This window comes from Oncorhynchus masou, chromosome 28 (genome assembly GCF_036934945.1).
Source record: "Oncorhynchus masou masou isolate Uvic2021 chromosome 28, UVic_Omas_1.1, whole genome shotgun sequence".
In the NCBI taxonomy this organism is placed as follows: Eukaryota; Metazoa; Chordata; class Actinopteri; order Salmoniformes; family Salmonidae; genus Oncorhynchus; species Oncorhynchus masou.
In genome coordinates this window covers 82,313,966-82,336,785 of record NC_088239.1, presented here as the reverse complement: position 1 = coordinate 82,336,785, position 22,820 = coordinate 82,313,966, and the positions used below count along the sequence as shown (strand labels likewise).

General features: G+C 42.0%; 1 protein-coding gene across 1 annotated transcript in view; it reads right to left on the bottom strand.

Moving 5' to 3' along the window:
* The window catches only part of LOC135517076 (ras-specific guanine nucleotide-releasing factor RalGPS1-like), a 100,254-nt gene that overhangs the window by 4,824 nt on the left and 72,610 nt on the right, over window positions 1-22,820 (bottom strand). The window contains exons 5-6 of the mRNA XM_064941098.1: window positions 20,351-20,434; window positions 10,123-10,212 (exon numbers count right to left, since the gene is read on the bottom strand). Coding sequence (XP_064797170.1) covers window positions 10,123-10,212; window positions 20,351-20,434 — 174 coding nt within the window. The remainder of the gene's footprint in view (window positions 1-10,122; window positions 10,213-20,350; window positions 20,435-22,820) is intronic.

The following is a 22,820-nucleotide window of genomic DNA, read 5'->3' as shown; positions in this document are numbered from 1 at the left end:
GATTTATTGTTGCGTCTACCTTCTTGCGCTGTTGTCTGTGCCCAATAATGTTTTGTGCTGCTACCATGTTATGTTTGCTACCATGCTATGTTGTTGTCTTAGGTTTCTCTTTATGTAGTGTCTCTCTTGTACTGTTGTGTGTTTTGTCCTATATTTTTATTTATTTTAATCCCACGCCCCCGTAGAAGGCCTTTGTCCTTTTGGTAGGCCGTCATTGTAAATAAGAATTTGTTCTCAACTGACTTGCCTAGTTAAAGTTTAATTTAAATAAACAAATTGGAATCAGACTCCTGAAGGTAACATGAAATTGACCCATAAACTGTTGACTAGAATAACCTACGACAACAACCACATCTAAAAAAAATGTTTTACCGAATACTTCTGTCCTGATGAGTTTTAAATTAGTCCGTTTTTCTACTATTGGCTGAATGAGAAGATAAATATGAATTCTCTCTCCTATTTCCAACTGAATTGATTGACAGTTTTGGTAGTTCTAAAAATCCTCCCCATTTCCAAATGGTCAATATCCCCGCTGCTGTTTTCCTGGTCCATGATGATGTCATGGTTCCACTAAGCTCTTTCCACCCCCACGCCATGACCTCTGGGAGGTACTCTCACTGCTGCAGCTCCCTGATTGGACTGTGGCCGGACAGAGAGAGAGAACCTATTGTTTTTGTCATCGGTGTGTCTGCTTTCTTCATTACTTCTAATACAATGGCGTTAACATGACCAGGGGTTCTGAAACCTTTTCAGCTCCAGAAACCAAATGAGAAATTGACCGTCCTCCTGTGACCCAATTGGTCCTCCAACGACCCAAATTAAACAAGAAAGGGTGTGTGATTATAGATGTATTCACATAACTCAAGACCCACCTCTCACATGTCCAAGGCCCACTTTGGGTCCTGACACAGTTTAATAAACCCTGTGTAGAGTGTTTCTCTCAAAACAAAACTCTGGTCCTAGAGGCCCACTAAGTAAGCTGGATCTCACTCCAGCAGGGCACTGTTAGAGGCCATTATAAGTCATGTTTAATTGTTTCTGGGAAACCAATACAGTGATGATTCATTTGAAATTCACTTCTTTTTTTTAAAGGTGAGAAAATCATTTTCATGTGGACCAACAGTCTGTCAAAAGGTGAGTTTATTTAGATCATGACTACATGCTAGCAGATACCCATAGACTTCCAGTCTTTGCGCTAACGACAGTTAGCATTGGCTCGCAAAACCAACTATAACTTCCTTCATACTGGGCACAGAGGCATAACAATCGCATCCACGAATTCATCGAACTCTGGGGAAGTAGATAAAATCCAGAAGTATCCCTTTAATCCGTTGCTGGGTGATTTGTTTGGCTTTGACAGTGGGCCGTCAAAAAATAGAGAACACCACATGCGTTACTGGAGGGTTGCCTTCATTGGGGTTAAGCTATAACAATGAATTCAGAAAATACAATTGCCAATCCAATTCATGACATGGATATAAGTGTACTGGATCAACCTTAACGTGAAAATCTTGTACGGGAGGATAATATTTATAGATTCATTCAAGCGGTCTGGTTTTGAAATCAGAGAAAAGCATTCCAGTTGATTTACAGATGTGGTCACAGAAGATAACAAGAGAAACATGTTGGGTTCAATTATTCCACTGTGAACCATTATTCAGATAAATAAAAACCTAAGTATTTTGTGAATTATGAGTTCTGGAAAACACTTAAGACAAAGTTCTGGTTCACCATTCAAAAGCTCTAAACTATGTTTAAAGGCAAGCCCATGTTCATGTCACCAGTATAAACTATGTGAAAGGCTAGCCCATGTTCATGTCACCAGTATAAACTATGTGAAAGGCAAGCCCATGTTCATGCCACCAGTATAAACTATGTGAAAGGCGAGCCCATCTTCATGTCATATGTCACCAGTATAAACTATGTGAAAGGCTAGCCCATGTTCATGCCACCAGTATAAACTATGTGAAAGGCAAGCCCATGTTCATGTCACCAGTATAAACTATGTGAAAGGCTAGCCCATGTTCATGTCACCAGTATAAACTATGTGAAAGGCTAGCCCATGTTCATGTCACCAGTATAAACTATGTGAAAGGCTAGCCCATGTTCATGTCACCAGTATAAACTATGTGAAAGGCAAGCCCATGTTCATGTCACCAGTATAAACTATGTGAAAGGCTAACCCATGTTCATGTCATGTCACCAGTATAAACTATGTGAAAGGCTAGCCCATGTTCATGTCACCAGTATAAACTATGTGAAAGGCTAGCCCATGTTCATGCCACCAGTATAAACTATGTGAAAGGCTAGCCCATGTTCATGTCACCAGTATAAACTATGTGAAAGGCTAGCCCATGTTCATGCCACCAGTATAAACTATGTGAAAGGCTAGCCCATGTTCATGTCATATGTCACCAGTATAAACTATGTGAAAGGCAAGCCCATGTTCATGTCACCAGTATAAACTATGTGAAAGGCAAGCCCATGTCACCAGTATAAACTATGTGAAAGGCAAGCCCATGTTCATGTCACCAGTATAAACTATGTGAAAGGCTAGCCCATGTTCATGTCATGTCACCAGTATAAACTATGTGAAAGGCTAGCCCATGTTCATGTCATGTCACCAGTATAAACTATGTGAAAGGCTAGCCCATGTTCATGTCATATGTCACCAGTATAAACTATGTGAAAGGCTAGCCCATGTTCATGTCACCAGTATAAACTATGTGAAAGGCTAGCCCATGTTCATGCCACCAGTATAAACTATGTGAAAGGCTAGCCCATGTTCATGTCATATGTCACCAGTATAAACTATGTGAAAGGCTAGCCCATGTTCATGTCACCAGTATAAACTATGTGAAAGGCTAGCCCATGTTCATTCATGTCACCAGTATAAACTATGTGAAAGGCTAGCCCATGTTCATGTCACCAGTATAAACTATGTGAAAGGCTAGCCCATGTTCATGTCACCAGTATAAACTATGTGAAAGGCTAGCCCATGTTCATGTCACCAGTATAAACTATGTGAAAGGCTAGCCCATGTTCATGTCACCAGTATAAACTATGTGAAAGGCTAGCCCATGTTCATGTCATGTCACCAGTATAAACTATGTGAAAGGCTAGCCCATGTTCATGTCACCAGTATAAACTATGTGAAAGGCTAGCCCATGTTCATGTCATGTCACCAGTATAAACTATGTGAAAGGCTAGCCCATGTTCATGTCATATGTCACCAGTATAAACTATGTGAAAGGCTAGCCCATGTTCATGTCACCAGTATAAACTATGTGAAAGGCTAGCCCATATGTCACCAGTATAAACTATGTGAAAGCTAGCCCAACTATGTCACCAGTATAAACTATGTGAAAGGCTAGCCCATGTTCATGTCATATGTCACCAGTATAAACTATGTGAAAGGCTAGCCCATGTTCATGTCATATGTCACCAGTATAAACTATGTGAAAGGCTAGCCCATGTTCATGTCACCAGTATAAACTATGTGAAAGGCTAGCCCATGTTCATGTCATATGTCACCAGTATAAACTATGTGAAAGGCTAGCCCATGTTCATGTCACCAGTATAAACTATGTGAAAGGCTAGCCCATGTTCATGTCACCAGTATAAACTATGTGAAAGGCTAGCCCATGTTCATGCCACCAGTATAAACTATGTGAAAGGCTAGCCCATGTTCATGTCATATGTCACCAGTATAAACTATGTGAAAGGCGAGCCCATGTTCATGTCACCAGTATAAACTATGTGAAAGGCAAGCCCATGTTCATGTCACCAGTATAAACTATGTGAAAGGCTAGCCCATGTTCATGTCACCAGTATAAACTATGTGAAAGGCTAGCCCATGTTCATGTCATATGTCACCAGTATAAACTATGTGAAAGGCTAGCCCATGTTCATGTCACCAGTATAAACTATGTGAAAGGCTAGCCCATGTTCATGTCACCAGTATAAACTATGTGAAAGGCTAGCCCATGTTCATGTCATGTCACCAGTATAAACTATGTGAAAGGCTAGCCCATGTTCATGTCACCAGTATAAACTATGTGAAAGGCTAGCCCATGTTCATGCCACCAGTATAAACTATGTGAAAGGCTAGCCCATGTTCATGTCATATGTCACCAGTATAAACTATGTGAAAGGCAAGCCCATGTTCATGTCACCAGTATAAACTATGTGAAAGGCTAGCCCATGTTCATGTTCATGTCACCAGTATAAACTATGTGAAAGGCTAGCCCATGTTCATGTCACCAGTATAAACTATGTGAAAGGCTAGCCCATGTTCATGTCACCAGTATAAACTATGTGAAAGGCTAGCCCATGTTCATGTCACCAGTATAAACTATGTGAAAGGCTAGCCCATGTTCATGTCACCAGTATAAACTATGTGAAAGGCTAGCCCATGTTCATGTCACCAGTATAAACTATGTGAAAGGCAAGCCCATGTTCATGTCACCAGTATAAACTATGTGAAAGGCTAGCCCATGTTCATGTCACCAGTATAAACTATGTGAAAGGCTAGCCCATGTTCATGTCATATGTCACCAGTATAAACTATGTGAAAGGCTAGCCCATGTTCATGTCATATGCCACCAGTATAAACTATGTGAAAGGCTAGCCCATGTTCATGTCATATGACACCAGTATAAACTATGTGAAAGGCTAGCCCATGTTCATGTCATATGTCACCAGTATAAACTATGTGAAAGGCTAGCCCATGTTCATATGTCACCAGTATAAACTATGTGAAAGGCTAGCCCATGTTCATGTCATATGTCACCAGTATAAACTATGTGAAAGGCTAGCCCATGTTCATGTCATATGTCACCAGTATAAACTATGTGAAAGGCTAGCCCATGTTCATGTCATATGTCACCAGTATAAACTATGTGAAAGGCTAGCCCATGTTCATGTCACCAGTATAAACTATGTGAAAGGCTAGCCCATGTTCATGTCACCAGTATAAACTATGTGAAAGGCTAGCCCATGTTCATGTCACCAGTATAAACTATGTGAAAGGCTAGCCCATGTTCATGTCACCAGTATAAACTATGTGAAAGGCAAGCCCATGTTCATGTCACCAGTATAAACTATGTGAAAGGCTAGCCCATGTTCATGTCATATGTCACCAGTATAAACTATGTGAAAGGCAAGCCCATGTTCATGTTCCATAGCACCAGTATAAACTATGTGAGGTAGTATAACCCATGTTCATTTTCATTACACCAGTATAAACTATGTCTAATCTAGCCCATGCTTCATAGCATATGTCACCAGTATAAACTATGTGTAAAAGGCTAGCCCATGTTCATGTCATATGTCCCCAGTATAAACTATGTGAAAGGCTGAAGCCCATGTTCATGTAGCTACATAATTGTCACCAGTATAAATATGTGAAAGGCTAGCCCATGATTATCTTAATTTCGAGGTTATGTCACCAGTATAAACTATGTGAAAGGCTAGCCCATGTTCATGTCATATGTCACCAGTATAAACTATGTGACAGGCTAGCCCATGTTCATTTCACTTCATTACCAGTATAAACTATGTGATCGTAGCTAGCCCATGTTCATGTCATTTGTATCACAATTGTATAAACTATGTGAAAGGCTAGCCCATTGTCGTCTTTTATGTCACCAGTATAAACTATGCTAGCTAGCCAGTTATAAACAGCACTGTAGAAACTATTACACTACGGAACCATGTTCATGTCATACTGCCACCAGTATAAACTATGTGAAAGGCTAGCCCATGTTCATGTCATATGTCAACATTTTAGTCAATAAAACTATGTGCTTAAGGAACATTAGCCCATAGTCCATGTCATTCCAATGTCACCAGTATAAACTCTGTGAAAAGCCTGTCAACATGTTCATGTCTCCTCAGTATAAACTATGTGAAACGCTCCAGCCCATGTTCATGTCACCAGTATAAACTGGTGGTCCCAGCTAGCCACGTGGAGTTCAGGTCTCCGGTAGCCAGTATAAACTGCCAATGCCAACAAGGCAGAGTTCATGCCACCAGTATAAACTATCTTGAACTGACGGCCCATGTTCATGTCATATGTCACCAGTATAAACTATGTGAAAGGCGCACAGCCCATGTGTCATGTCACCAGGATAAATCTATGTGAAAGGCTAGCCCATGTTCATGTCTGTCACCAGTATAAACTATTTGAAATGCGAGCCCATGTTCATGCCCTTTCAAGCTTAACATCCTTATGTTATCGCCCTCCAGGTTCCCCATGTTCATGTCAGCCAGTATAAACTATGTGAGGAGGCTAGCCCATGTTCCTGGGCACTTTAACCTCCACCAGTATAAACTATGTGAATTCCTCTCTGCCTTCTTCATTCCCTCTCCTCTTGTGACCTCATCTCACCAGTATAAACATGTGCAAAGGCTAGCCCATGTTCATGATGCTGTTCACCAGTATAAACTATGTGAAAGGCTAGCCCATGTTCATTCACCAGTATAAACTATGTGAAAGGCTAGCCCATGTTCATGTCATATCTCACCAGTATAAACTATGTCCAGGCTAGCCCATGTTCATACCTTCTCAACCTATCTCCTGATTCCAACCTCTCTTCCATTTCTGCATCCTTTAACTCTCTATGTGAAAGGCTCCAGGCCCATGTTCATGTCATATGCCACCAGTATAAACTATGTGAAAGCTCACAGCCCATGTTCCGGGCACCAGCGGAAATAAACTATGTCCCTGCAGACCTGGCATCTTCATCCCTCAGTCTACATTTTCCTCCTCTGTCTCTGTGAAAGCCACTTTCCCATGTTCCATGCATCTGCCACTAAGTATAAACTATTTGCCACCTTCTAGCCCATGTTCATGTCATCCTCCCACCAGTATAAACTATGTGAAAAAAGGCTAGCCCATGTTCATGCTATGTCACCAGTATAAACTATGTGAAAGGCTAGCCCTGTTCATGTCACCAGTATAAACTATGTGAAAGGCGGCCCATGTTCATGTCACCAGTATAAACTATGTGAAAGGCTCCAGCCCAGACCTTTCATGTCACCAGTATAAACTATGTGAAAGGCTAGCCCATGTTCATTCAATATGTCACCAGTATAAACTATGTGAAAAAACCTACACTTTATCCCTCCATGTTCAGACCAGTATCACCAGTATAAACTATGTGAAAGGCTAGCCCATGTTCATGTCATATCACCAGTATAACCTTCTTGATCCAAATCATGTTTCAAGACTGTCATTCAACTGAGTATAAACTATCTGAAAGGCGCTCCCATGTTCATGTCATATGTCACCAGTATAAACTATGTGAAAGGCTAGCCCATGTTCATGTCACCAGTATAAACTATGTGAAAGCGCGGCCCATGTTCATGCCACCAGTATAAACTATGTGAAATCTGTCTAGCCATGTTCATGCCACCAGTATAAACTATGTCTGGCTAGGCCCATGTTCATGTCATGTCACCAGTATAAACTATGTGAAAGGCTAGCCCATGTTCACCTTCACCAGTATAATTATGTGAAAGGCTCCTCCCTCATGTTCACTGGCTTCCAGTATAAACTATGTGAAAGGACCATGGTTCATGTCACCAGTATAAACTATGTGAAAGGCTAGCCCATCTTCATGTCCTAGTATAAACTATCATCCAAGGCCTGCTCGCCCTCCCCTCACTGAGGAAGTACAGTCACCAGTAAAACTATGGCCCCCCAATGTTGGAAAAACTAGCCCATGTTCATGGACCAGCGGAGTATATCACATGTGAAAAAGCCCATGTTCATGTCATATGTCACCAGTATAAGTAACTTCTCACCCCCTTAAATGATTTAGATGCACTTTTGTAAAGTGGCTGTTCCATGATGTCATGTGAATTAATTTGTAAGTGGATAAACTATGTCTGAAATGACTTAAATGTAAATGTAATGTTCATGTCACCAGTATAAACTATGTGAAAGGCTAGCCCATGTTCATGTCACCAGTATAAACTATGTGAAAGGCTAGCCCATGTTCATGTCACCAGTATAAACTATGTGAAAGGCTAGCCCATGTTCATGTCATATGTCACCAGTATAAACTATGTGAAAGGCTAGCCCATGTTCATGTCATATGCCACCAGTATAAACTATGTGAAAGGCTAGCCCATGTTCATGTCACCAGTATAAACTATGTGAAAGGCTAGCCCATGTTCATGTCATATGTCACCAGTATAAACTATGTGAAAGGCTAGCCCATGTTCATGTCATATGTCACCAGTATAAACTATGTGAAAGGCGAGCCCATGTTCATGTCACCAGTATAAATTATGTGAAAGGCTAGCCCATCTTCATGTCATATGTCACCAGTATAAACTATGTGAAAGGCGAGCCCATGTTCATGTCACCAGTATAAACTATGTGAAAGGCTAGCCCATCTTCATGTCATATGTCAACAGCATATCTCCACTGCATATTTTTTTCCCCTCACTAAAATTGGGTTTTATTTGATAACCTTCATGGGTTCGCAAGAGAAATAACAACGCATGACACGTACATGTGACCAAGTGGGACACACGCGCACACACACACGCACGCACACGCACGCACTAATGACCTAAGACCGATAAAAGGCCTGTAATTATGGTGCTGTAATAAAATCTTGATAGATGTGCTGAGCAAGATGAACAGTACCTCGTTTCAAAGCAGCAATTGATGCAGGTACTTCTCTATTCTACTGGAGCATAACATTTCATTTTTGCCAAATCGACACCAAAGTGCTGCCACGGTGCTTTCGTGTTGATGACTACGCACAATGATTACTTGAGCTAGTCGTTCATAAATCATACAGCTGGGAAAACCCAAAAAAACGTCACACTTAACATTTTGCACCACAGATTCAAGAAGTCTGTTTGAATATTATTATTATTTTTAAACATCTGCAATATCGCTTATTTTCATACCTACACTTCTCAACCTGATCCTTGGAAAGGACACTGCCACGTGTCATTTAAGTCCCATGTGTTGCGTGGGCTTGAGCAGAGTGCTTGGGCCCACCATACGGGTCAACACACCAGGATGGTCTGCTGGTATAAATAGGACCTCAGCATAGACGGAAGACACCCTGTACAACAGGTTAGAGTCCCACGTAATGTCAATAAATCCCTAGACGATCTTTAGGATGTTCAAAATAACACTTTGTTTGGTGGCAACTGCAAACTGTTGACATATTACTTCAGCTAACTACCCTCAATACGCTGCCAACTACCCTCAATACGCTGCTAACTACCCTTAATATGCTGCAAACTGTTGACATATTACTTCAGCTAACTACCCTCAATACGCTGCTAACTACCCTCAATACGCTGCTAACTACCCTCAATACGCTGCTAACTACCCTCAATACGCTGCTAACTACCCTCAATACGCTGCTAACTACCCTCAATACGCTGCTAACTACCCTTAATATGCTGTAAACTGTTGACATAGCTAAAGTACTAACTACCCTCAATATGCTTGAAAACTTAGTTGCTACATGTTCAGTTGAAGGTGAACTAATCAAACTGAATATATGTGTATAGTATTATAGATAAACTGTGTATGTGTGGGGGGGGGGATCTACTCAAATCAACTTTCAATGAATGAATTAAATGATGGTGAACTGAGGGGAGCTCCGAGTGAACAAGCGTCGATAGGGACAGCAGTATTGGTGTGAACCTCAAGGCCTAGTGGCCATTAGAGGTACTACTCCAAAGGTTTGTTTGTCGTGGCGGTCCCAGGAGAACCTCTGGATTGCACAACAACATTTTGCCATGCGTTAAGGAACAGCAGGCGATGAATGGGATGTTTCCTCAATAAAACTGGCTGACTAGTAAGGCTACAAAGGAAGGAATATTCACACCAGTGTGGATGTCGGGCAGGTTCCTCATGTTTACATTTCTGTGTTGTTATTCACTGTATTCTTTTCTAAATCTGTACTTTGTGTGACAATTATTGTTTGTGTGTTTTGTGGAACAGCCCTCCCACTGGTCAATAAGCAGAGGATACGAGGAAGATTTGAGTGTTTGACTGTGTTGCTGGAGTCTAACAGTGTGGTTAATTTTCTCATTCATCCTAGAACCAATATTCTCAGTGGCCATGTGGTCTGAACTCACCTTGGCTATTTTAACAAAATGGCTCAGTATTTCTGCTCGGATCTTCAGTGTCTGGGCAGTCAAAATTTCTCTCACCAGCCAAAAGCTAACCTGCAAAAAAACAAAAACAAGAAGTACATAATTACTGAGTATACATATGGAGAACAGTATTAAAAAACACACAATCTAGAGATCAGTCTGCATTCACATTACATTCTTGTGACAGCAGGATGAAACCGGATGGTACTCTTTTCAATGAGACAACCATTACTACCAAACCATTATTATAGAAAATTAGACAAATTATGCCCATTTTTAGATTGGTAAATTAGTAGTTAGTCTAGCGGGAGACCCCAAGGACCAACCAGGAATGAATAGGACCAACCTCTACACTGTTCCCCAAGTCATTAGACAACAACAACAACAACAAAAAATGCAGTTCAACAGTTTATTAACTCTCCATAGCCATTGTGGGTGATCAGATTAGAGTCACGAGTGAGAATCTCTCACTTAACACTGTGGTTAGTGAGCAGTAGTCACTCATTTCTAACTTTGCGATTAAAAGCAATAGCAGCTGGAGTCTGTGCATGTCTTGTCAGAAATGGGCAAGGCAACACAGGGGACGCTCAACCAAGCCCATAACCCCTACAAGGTCTGGTCCATGAATCTCCTTAGAGGCCGGGAGGGAAATTCAATTGAGAAAAACCACTAGCTTAAGGAGAACTCATTTCTGAATTTACCCACACAAAAAAAATGGGAAGAAAATCTGAAGCAAAACCCACAATAACACTAGACATGGAAACCCATTAAAAGCCATTTGGTTTCCTTGATTGTATTTGTGCCGCAAACACTGTGTGCCATCCACATGGGCTTAGCTTGGCAGAGCCTCACAAACCCCAAATGAGTTTTAACAAAGGGCATTTGCAGTGGTATTGTGTGTGTGTGTGTGTGTGTGTACTGTAGAGTTATTTCACCCATGTGAACACGAGAACAGAAGGAGAGACGCATGATGAATCCAAACCATTATTGACAGCAACTTGCCCTTTTCACCTACATCTGACAGTTTTAAAATGCTCAAAGGCTAATTCCTTTATCATGTGGGGGGGGGGGGGGGGCAAAAGCTCTGCTTTTCAGTTTTTCCACTGGAAAATATAAATTAACTTTGCTTGTAAAGCAGCCATCACCGTGACAGGAATTGCTGTCTGATTCTGACTGGGCAGTTCCTTCCTGTTACGACAGGTTCAGGTTTTTTGACAGGAAGATAACCTGCTATAATCTTCTGTTTCTGGCCTATGTCAGATTTACTGCAACAGCTCCGGAGGAAACAGAGACCACAGGGTAAACCAGAGATTATACAGTGAACACCATTAAGCCAGATCCTGGGACTTCCACCTGTAAGCTTGGGAAGCCTCCATTTGACAGACAACCATCATGACATATTTCCTGCCGAGTCCCCCAGGGGCTTGTTCCAGCTCCAATGCTTTTCTCAGATACTAGCCCTGGAATGGGGCAAGCTATAGCCCTGAATAGGAGCCCTGAAAGGGCCCGTCTGTAGCCCCGAATAGGAGCCCTGTAAGGGCCTGTGTATAGCCCTGAATAGGAGCCCTGAAAGGGCCTGTGTATAGCCCTGAAAGGGCCTGTGTATAGCCCTGAATAGGAGCCCTGTAAGGGCCTGTGTATAGCCCTGAATAGGAGCCCAGAAAGGGCCTGTGTATAGCCCTGAATAGGAGCCCTGTAAGGGCCTGTGTATAGCCCTGAATAGGAGCCCTGAAAGGGCCTGTGTATAGCCCTGAATAGGAGCCCTGAAAGGGCCTGTGTATAGCCCTGAATAGGAGCCCAGAAAGGGCCTGTGTATAGCCCTGAATAGGAGCCCAGAAAGGGCCTGTGTATAGCCCTGAATAGGAGCCCAGAAAGGTATAGCCCTGAATAGGAGCCCAGAAAGCCCTGAATAGGAGCCCAGAAAGGGCTTGTGTATAGCCCTGAATAGGAGCCCAGAAAGGGCCTGTGTATAGCCCTGAATAGGAGCCCTGGAATTGGCCAGGCAATAGCCCTGAATAGGAGCCCTGAAAGGGCCTGTCTACAGCCCTGAATAGGAGCCCCGAAAGGGCCTGTGTATAGCCTTGAATAGGAGCCCTGTGGGATCCTATGCACTGTAAGTACTGTATACCTGTTCAATCTGGCAATAAACAAGCTTCACTGTAAACATGTGCCATGATACTAATCATAGTAAACAGAACCTCCACAATAGGGATCCAGAAACAGGGTGTTTTCACTCTAAATCTTTAAATGATTATGGGGTCCGTGCAAGTAGTTCATGGTCTGAAGGTGAATTAGCCTCAAACGTGATTCAATGTTTGTCTGCTAGCAAACATGGTGACCTTTAACCCCGATGTTTACTGTAGGTACGGCTCAATGGGTGAGACCGATGCTGGGTACACCACACAACATGAAGCAGATGCATGATCGTGTACCTTTGGGGACAACCTATCAAGATGCAGGGATACAGTAATATAGAATGTGTTATGGTATAAGAGAAGGAAATTGGATTACTTCAAACCGTAGTCAAATATGAAAGAGAAATCTCACTACAATGTCGGTTTACCCACTTACCCTTTAACTAGCCACTATGCATTGATAAAACAAACCACTAACTAGCCACTATGCATTGATAAAACAAACACTAACTAGCCACTATGCATTGATAAAACAAACACTAACTAGCCACTATGCATTGATAAAACAAACACTAACTAGCCACTATGCATTGATAAAACAAACACTAACTAGCCACTATGCATTGATAAAACAAACACTAACTAGCCACTATGCATTGATAAAACAAACACTAACTAGCCACTATGCATTGATAAAACAAACACTAACTAGCCACTATGCATTGATAAAACAAACACTAACTAGCCACTATGCATTGATAAAACAAACACTAACTAGCCACTATGCATTGATAAAACAAACACTAACTAGGCACTATGCATTGATAAAATAAATAGTAAAGTCCCACTATGCATTGATAAAACAAACACTAACTAGCCACTATGCATTGATAAAATAAATAGTAAAGTCCCACTATGCCTTGATAAAATAAATAGTAAAGTCCCACTATGCATTGATAAAACAAACACTAACTAGCCACTATGCATTGATAAAATAAATAGTAAAGTCCCACTATGCATTGATAAAACAAACACTAACTAGCCACTATGCATTGATAAAATAAATATGCCTTGTAAAGTGTCCCACTATGCATTGATAAAACAAACCACTAGCCACTATGCATTGATAAAATTCAAACACTAACTAGCCACATTGATAAAATAAATAGTAAAGTATGCCTTGATAAAATAAATAGTAAAGTCCCACTATGCATTGATAAAACAAACACTAACTAGCCACTATGCATTGATAAAATAAATAGTAAAGTCCCACTATGCATTGATAAAACAAACACTAACTAGCCACTATGCATTGATAAAATAAATAGTAAAGTCCCACTATGCATTGATAAAATAAATAGTAAAGTCCCACTATGCATTGATAAAATAAATAGTAAAGTCCCACTATGCATCAGTAAAAAAAAAAGTTAAAAAAAATATTAAAAAAGGTACCTCGAACTATTAAATCGACAAGACAAACATTTTAAACTATCTGCTGTTCATTGATAAAACTAGTCTCTCAGAAATGTTTTGGTCTTTGCCATTCCAACTGAAGATGAGGTAGTTCCCTGGGACACGCATAACATCAGCAAATCACTGAGGATCCTCTCAAACCAACATCATCACTGTCACAGCGGAAACCGGGAGAGATCAATATCGCCTCACCAGAAAACAATTAGGTTCATGTTATTACGTTACAGGGCCTTCAGAAACTATTCACACCCCTCGACTTTTTCAACATTTCGTGGTGTTACAGCCGGAATTATAAATTGATTGAGATTTTGTGTCACTGGCCTACACACAATACCCCATAATGTAAAAGTGGAATTATGTTGGAATTTATTACAAATTAATTGAAAATGAAAAGTTGAAATGTTTTATGGGTCAATAAGTATTCAACCCCTTTGTTATAGCAAGGCTAAATAAGGAAATGCCCCAGATTTTGAATGCGCTGTGTTCCAATGTCTCCTTATATGGCTGTGAATGCGCCAGGAATGAGCCTACACTTTCTGTTGTTTCCCCAAGGTGTCTGCAGCATTGTGACGTATTTGTAGGCATATCATTGGAAGATTGACCATAAGAGACTACATTTACCAGGTGTCCGCTTGGTGTCCTCCGTCGAAATTATTGCGCAATCTCCAGCTGCGAGCACTTTTCCATTTGGTTCAGAGGAGAAAGGCAACTGCCACGAATGATTTATCATCAAATAGATATGTGAAAAACACCTTGAGGATTGATTCTAAACAATGTTTGCCATGTTTCTGTCGATATAATGGAGTTAATTTGGAAAAAAGTTTGGCGTTGTAATGACTGAATTTTCGGGGGGTTTTCTTAGCCAAACGTGATGAACAAAACGGAGCGATTTCTCCTACACAAATAATCTTTTTGGAAAACTGAACATTTGCTATCTAACTGAGAGTCTCCTCATTGAAAACATCCGAAGTTCTTCAAAGGTAAATGATTTAATTTGAATGCTTTTCTTGTTTTTGTGAAAATGTTGCCTGCTGAATGCTAGGCTTAATGCTATGCTAGCTATCAATACTCTTACACAAATGCTTGTGTAGCTATGGTTGAAAAGCATATTTTGAAAATCTGAGATGACAGTGTTGTTAACAAAAGGCTAAGCGTGTGAGCCAATATATTTATTTAATTTCATTTGCGATTTTCATGAATAGTTAACGTTGCGTTATGCTAATGAGCTTGAGGCTATGATTACGCTCCCGGATACGGGATTGCTCGACGCAAGCAGTTAACATCGCAGGCAGGCTCAGGGCAAAGGCCAGATGGTGTTCCGAGTTATAAAATATTATGTTTCGAAATTTAAAAAAAAACTCTAGCAATGTCTGAGCTCCACCTTCGAAGCACAAGAAGTAACAGTCTGATCAGAGTGGCTGTGAAGACATTTAACGGACACCGTTCCATGGCCTACGGTCTGGGAAGCTGTTCAAATGGTCTTCATTCACCTTGATTCAGCTGTAAATCCTCACTTCGATTTAGGTCAAATTGTTCACTCAGTAATGCATTGATGTCAAAGGGACACTTAAAAAAAATATATATATATATTTAAAAAAAGAAGAGAAAATTCACCTAAATTAGCACCGCAATGAAGATCTGGTGGTGGTCAGTCTAAAACTCCCTTTTCAAACGGGTAACCTGCAATGAGCTAAACCTCTGGCTTGAGGACGTGACTGATCTGAATGTTACACCTTTCAACCTAGGCCTTGTGGCAATCCTTAAGATGGATACTAGTGCAATGTGCTTGGATCAGGAGTGGCCTTTAAAAAAAGTTTTTTTAGCGGGCACTGAGTTGAAAGACTCATTACATCATCCACTGTGCTGCTTTCCACCATTGCCATTTGACACAAATTGGGCCGTTGCTCATGAGCTAACGAGACACACTTATCCGAAAGCCCTTTGAGGAAGCGCCAGAGACTGAGTGTTGGGACGGGGTCTAATCCCTCGCTAAGCTCTAAGGGCACCAGGGCTCCCTGTATCCTGGGTACCTATGAGGAATTAGCTATGGTTCTGCAACAGGGCCTTGAGAAGGAGTGGAGGAGAGAACGGGGAAACCAATATGCAACTTGGAGAGTATCTCCCCCCCCCCCCCCCCCCCCCCTAACAGTATCATCATCATTCCCTCCGTGAATGTTGTGGGCGGCTTCTGCGGCCCACAGCTCTCCACCTGCCAGGGAACCCCCACACGTTCTAGAGTGGAAGTGGAGAGTGGTGAGTGTGTGTGAGCGAGAGATCAAGAGCGATAAAGAGAGAGACAAGAGGCAGTTCTGAGGTTGATCATGTGATGGAAGGGATGATTCAATACTCGCTATGACAACATGGCATTTTTATCTCAGCGGAGGCCAAGAGACACAAAAAAAAAAAAAATGATCAGTGTAATCCCACAGTGTCAATGAATCATTCACTCCTTAGGTCAACATAAACCTCCAGGAATGTATCAGTAGAACAAATTAAGTCAATAACATGGTTGATATCACTCCACTCCTTGGAGCATCTCTGAGCGATGTCTCCTTTCAAACTATGGCTTCATCCCAGCTAAAACGCTCCCAGGAAATGAACCCGCAGAGGAGAATGGAACCAAAATGAAACAGACAACAACACATGGTAATGCTACACGGGATCAATCTGAAATAAAAAATAAATAAATACATATTATACAAAAAGAACACGTTAACACAAATCCATATACTAAACGAGTCCAGCAACATGGCCAGGACCAATAGCATCACAATTATGCTTCTGTCTGTTGTGAAATGACAGTGTGCGTTTGTTTCCCCTCAGGACATTGGCTGAGGGATATAGCAAACCTACTATTTCTCAAGCCGAAATCAAAACACATCCGTTGTGTGCAACACTACAGCGAAAAGGAAAACCTCCTTTAAACCTGCTAAATTTAATGCCAAAATGTAGATTTACACCTAAATAGACATATGCAAAAGTAATTATCACGGGGGCCATAAACAACGCATAGTAACGCTTATTACTCGTCACAACGTCATCTTTAGGCACCAAGTGACTTCATCCCTCTGTGACCAAGAGGTCTTGTTTCAATTCTACAAAATTATTTTGAAATCCATCTGCGAACTTCACAACAAGCTGCTTTGCTGCTATCGCTAGGCTCCTCCACTTCATAGGCAGAGGAAATTGATCCTTTGTTTGGATAGGCCAGAAAGCTGTACCGTGTCGGGACAAGCTGGACAACCAGAGCGTTCAGAGTTCACAGCAATTGATGTTGCGCCGTTCACGGAGCGCACTGTACACAAGAATGTCGGCCGGGAAATGGTGCAGAACTACTTAAAGTCCCCTAAATAGGGGGACTTACTGTTTAAAAAAGGTTTTTGAATTCCTCGCCAATCAACGACTAAAAAGTTTACATCCTGTTTCTCCCGTTTCCAAGACGCTATATAAAATAAAATAAATGTAATGCATGATTGGTTTGAACCATTCTGCTGATTATGCTTCAGTGGTCATGCAACAGTCAACATCTCAAGTGTCTAAGGGAATCCAAGAGAGAATCCCAGATACCCTCCATGTTCGTGAAACAGTCACCCAGATGTCCTTCGATGGACAACGATGTAAAAGGAAGCTGGAGGGGGAAATTGGGATCTTTCAGAGGACATCTTTCTTTCTGGACTATGGAGGCGTATGCAGGTGACCCTTCAACAAGTACCCAACCTTCCTTCACACGTGTGGCCATCTTTCCAGAACCATGGAGCCAGCTAGTCATGTTTGGTCTAATTGTGTCGTAAAAAAAAAACAGACCCAACCACCAGCTAAGAGACTGGTCATTTAAGTCATTTAAGTCTAAATAGGGACATTTATTTTAGTTAACTCAGCACTCTTCCATTTTGGCAACAAATGGGGGCGAAAAAAAGAAAGGATTTATTTCAAAGTGGTCCCGATCTGTTTCTAGTTATGACTTGGCTGTATTGGTAACAAATGCTTCCATTATAAATAGATCATAAACGTAAATGGCTAAATATCAGCAATCCAAGTATATGCTTCTAAATTTCACTTAGCAAAAATGAGGACTGGGAAAATAAACATAACTTCTCCTTTGAGACAATTACATTTGTACTTACGCAACTGAAAACAAAGGAATAGCATTAAAGTTAGAAATGTGTGAGATTAAACAGGCCAATTACAGCAATTAAATGACTGTCAATAACTGTATGTTGGCATTAATGCAATTGCAGGTCTTGCCTTGGACTGTACAATGCCTTCCGGGGGAAGACGGGAAAGAAAATGGAATATGCGCCGAGTGAGTCTTTTTCCAACTTCCCGCAAATAAGTGTAGACGTTCTACAAAAACCCCAAATGTATTGTACCTTTAGTGGTGAATGGACCAGGCCATTTCCAGGAGATCACTGAGTAGGGAGCTGCCTAAAGGGCTGTCCCCATGAGCCCCAACGTGGGGATAATGAACAGCCCTGTTGAAGAGCTGTGTCCAGCTGGATCGGCAGTCGCTGAGGAATTTCACCGTCAGTGGTGCTCGGACTACTCCGTGTCCGTCCTCACGTTAAAAGATATTCCATTCAAACCAAAGGTTTTCTTTAGATTACAAACCTGGGTTTCAAATGAAATCAATGTCTATTTCTTTCTATATCTGTACCCTCCGACTGCCAATAAAGACGGAGACAAAAGGGGGGGTGGAGTGGGACGGGGACAAAAGGGGGGGGGGGTGGAGTGGGACGGGGACAAAGGGGGGGTGGAGTGGGACGGAGACAAAAGGGGGGGGGGGTGGAGTGGGACGGAGACAAAAGGGGGGTGGAGTGGGACGGGGACAAAAGGGGGGTGGAGGGGACGGAGACAAAAGGGGGTGGAGTGGGACAGGGACAAAGGGGGGGGTGGAGTGGGACAGGGACAAAAGGGGGGTGGAGTGGGACGGAGACAAAAGGGGGGTGGAGTGGGACGGGGACAAAGGGGGGGTGGAGTGGGACGGGGACAAAAAGGGGGGTGGAGTGGGACGGGGACAAAAGGGGGTGGAGTGGGACGGGGACAAAAAGGGGGTGGAGTGGGACGGAGACAAAAGGGGGGTGGAGTGGGACGGAGACAAAAGGGGGGGTGGAGTGGGACAGGGACAAAAGGGGGGTGGAGTGGGACGGGGACAAAAGGGGGGTGGAGTGGGACGGAGACAAAAGGGGGGGTGGAGTGGGACGGGGACAAAAGGGAAGGGGGTGGAGTGGGACGGGGACAAAAGGGGGGGTGGAGTGGGACGGAGACAAAAAGGGAGAAAAAGAAACAAGCTGGCAAACCGCCCGTAGAGATCGGCTAATAGTATTTCCACCCTGCGTTTCCAGTTAGGGAGCCACGTGAGGCCGATAATACTTTAATGGCATAGCCGTCACCAGTTGGGCACAGTTTGAGATCTAAGCTGCAAAGGGTACGAGCCCAACAGACAGGACCAAGTGGGAGCCAATGACACACAGAAACAGAGGTGAGAGCCAGCGTAACACGGTAAGCCTTTGATGCAAAGCATTGAAGCCGGGCGGAAAATTGTAAAAGAAAAACATATTGTAAGACTTCAAATCTCATTAAAAAAAAAGGACCACAACGAAAACAAGTCTCTTGCCTTCTTTGTGTATGTATCCTTGGCAATTTGGTATATGTATTTTATTTATTTATTTTACCTTTATTTAACTAGGCAAGTCAGTTAAGAACAAAATTCTTATTTTCAATGACAGCCTAGGAACAGTGGGTTAACTGCCTGTTCAGGGGGCAGAACGACAAATCAGCTCGGGGGTTTGAACTTGCAAACTTCCGGTTACTAGTCCAACGCTCTAACCACTAGGCTACCCTGCCATACCCGTATATGGATCTGTTGTCTGAGGTAACATTTTATGTATTTTAATGGTCGTCTGGTGTGAATTATGCCTTATGAAGTGAAAAGAAGAGCAGGTCACAGAATAAGTGTATTCCATTAGCAAACACCTATTAAGGTTACTATGCCTCGACCAACGATGATGAGGGGAAACCAAATGATGACCGGTTTCATTTCTTGGTCCAGTGATGCCCATGGGATTAGGGAGGTGGGAGAAGATGAGGTGAAGAGATACGTTATCAAGGGAGTAATGAGAAAAGGTAGGCTCACTGCTCTGCTACGCTATTCATTTCACCTTAAGGGGTTTTCTCTAGACATAGAAAAGTAAACAGATCTCATTTTCTTCTTCCTCTACAAGTTCCTGAGGAAGAAGGTTAAATAGTATCAGGTTTTTATAAAAAGACAAAATCACACAACCAAGTTCTGAAAAAAAAACACCAGAAATGTATGAATGAACTACCTTTTATATGGTATTCTTTTATAAAATAGATCATGTGACAAAACCAACAAACAAATGGGTTTTGAAGGACTCAGTTAAAACACCATTAAGCGCAAATATTGCTATAATAATCAACATGGTGTGTGGTCCTCGCACTACAACTCAAGAAACCATGATATAAACCTAGTAACTCTGTTATATGCCATGATATAAACCGAGACATTCCGGTCTATGATGTGAATGTATTTGTGAACCTATTATTCAACGTAGAAACATTTCTTCATAAGAAGGAGGACTCACCTGGTTGAACCTCCGTGTAAACGCCACCACGTTGGGCGCCAGCCGGTGTTTCTCCTTCCTGTTCCATCCACAGCTGGCCAGCTCCTGCAACACAACAAAACACACAGTCAATGTGATGGATAACTCAGCAATGAACAATGGTGGAGCTAAAATGCCTTTAGAAAGTATTCTCACCCCCCCCCCCAAAAAAAAAGGTGTGTTACAAATGAGATTAGATTGAGATTTGTTGGCATTGGCCGATGTAATCAATGTGAAATGGCTAGGTGGTTAGCGGTGTTGCGCGCTAATAGTGTTTCAAATCGGTGACGTCACTCGCTCTGAGACCTTGAAGTAGTGGTTTTTGTGGAGTGATGGGTAACGATGCTTCGAAGGTGGCTGTTGTTGATGTGTGCAGAGGGTCCCTGGTTCGAGCCCAGGTAGGGGCGAGGTAGGGGCGAGGAGAGGGATGGGTAGGGGCGAGGAGAGGGACGGAAGCTTTACTGTTACACCGACACACAATACACCATAATGTCAAAGTGGAAATATGTTGTTTTTTGAAAATCCATTTGAGCAAATATCTCAAAAAACATGCATCCCGTTTTCAATAAGGCACTAAAGTAAAACCGCAAAACATGTGACAAAGAAATGAGCTTTATGTCCTGATTTCAAAGCGTTATGTTTGGGGCAAATCCAATAACACATCACTGAGTACCACTCTTCATATTGTCAAGCATAGTGGTGGCTGCATCGTGTTATGGGTATGCTTGTAATCTTTAAGGACAGTTTTTTTTAGGATAAAAAATAAACAGAATAGGGCTAAGCACAGGCAAAATCCAAGAGGATATCCTGGTTCAGTCTGCTTTGAATTTACCTTTCAGAAGGACAATAACCGAAAACATAAGGCCAAATCTACACTGGAGTTGCTTACCAAGAGGACATTGAATGTTCCTGGGTGGCCTAGTTACAGTTTTAGCTGAAATCAACTCGAAAATCTATGGCAAGACCTGAACATGGCTGCCTAGCAATGATCAATAACCAACTTGACAGAGCTTGAAGAATTAAAACAATTATGAAATGTGCAAATATTGTACAATCCAGGTGTTCAAAGCTCTTCAGGAATTACCCAGAAAAACAAAATCAGCTGTAATCACTGCCAAAGCTGATTGTAACATGTATTGACTCAAAGGGTGGAATACTTATCTAATCAAGATATATTAGTCTTCCACTTTGACATGAGTATTTTGTGTACGTCATTGACAACAAAAAATACAATTCAATCAATTTTAATCCCACTTTGTAACACAACAAAATGTGGAAAAAGTCAAGGGGTGTGAATAGTTTCTGAAGGCGGTGTATAAGAAACTACATAAGAATGAGAACAACGAGGGTAATTCATTTCAAGGATCATAGAGATGTCATGCTAAATTGCTAAACTTTCTGACGAGCACAGCAAAGCCTTGTAAGGACGTGATCTTTAGTTACGGGAAGAACTGAAAAGCCTCTTGTATACACATTGACTGAATAAATGTGTTCGTTTTCCCCACAGCTTTGAATACATGATCTAGTTTCAATTCTTGTTACTCACACCAATTACTTAATTCACATGGATTATTTTCATTAACAGAAACCTATACATGCCATTTGGTGGCAATGAAAAGATGAAGGAATTCCAAAAACTTCTATCTGATTTTCACTTTACAAGAATGAAGATGCCCAAAACTGGAAATAATGAATTCGTATCACGGACACATATGGACTGTCACATTGCATTACTTGCAATGACAAAAACAAACCATAAACAGAAGTCTTCCAAGCGCACTGTAACTCGATAGTTCCACCTCAATCCACTCTGTCCTTTCTTTCCACCATATATTTTAACAGATGTTCCGATATCACAGGCAAGCACGTCTGCAGGGAGACGTTAAGCCAAATGATGTTCCTCTGGAAAAATAAAGGACATAACTGTGTCCCACAAGGCTGTATAGAGGAAGTCTGGGGAGTTTTATATATATATATATATTTTTTAATCACATTTTCCCCTTGGTTTGCGATGAGAAACCATTGAGCCAAGATCCTCTAAGAATTCAACCAATTAAGAAGAGGCAACTGTTAAATAAACCCATTTATATACACTGGGGCCCCGAGGGCCTCTCCAGGTTGGGGTTAGCAAAAGCTCAATACACCAGGGCCTGAGGGCCTCTCCAGGTTGGTGTTAGCAACAGCTCAATACACTAGGGCCTGAGGGCCTCTCCAGGTTGGTGTTAGCAACAGCTCAAAACACTAGGGCCTGAGGGCCTCTCCAGGTTGGTGTTAGCAACAGCTCAAAACACTAGGGCCTGAGGGCCTCTCCAGGTTGGTGTTAGCAACAGCTCAATACACCAGGGCCTGAGGGCCTCTCCAGATTGGGGTTAGCAAAAGCTCAATACACCAGGGCCTGAGGGCCTCTCCAGGTTGGTGTTAGCAACAGCTCAATACACTAGGGCCTGAGGGC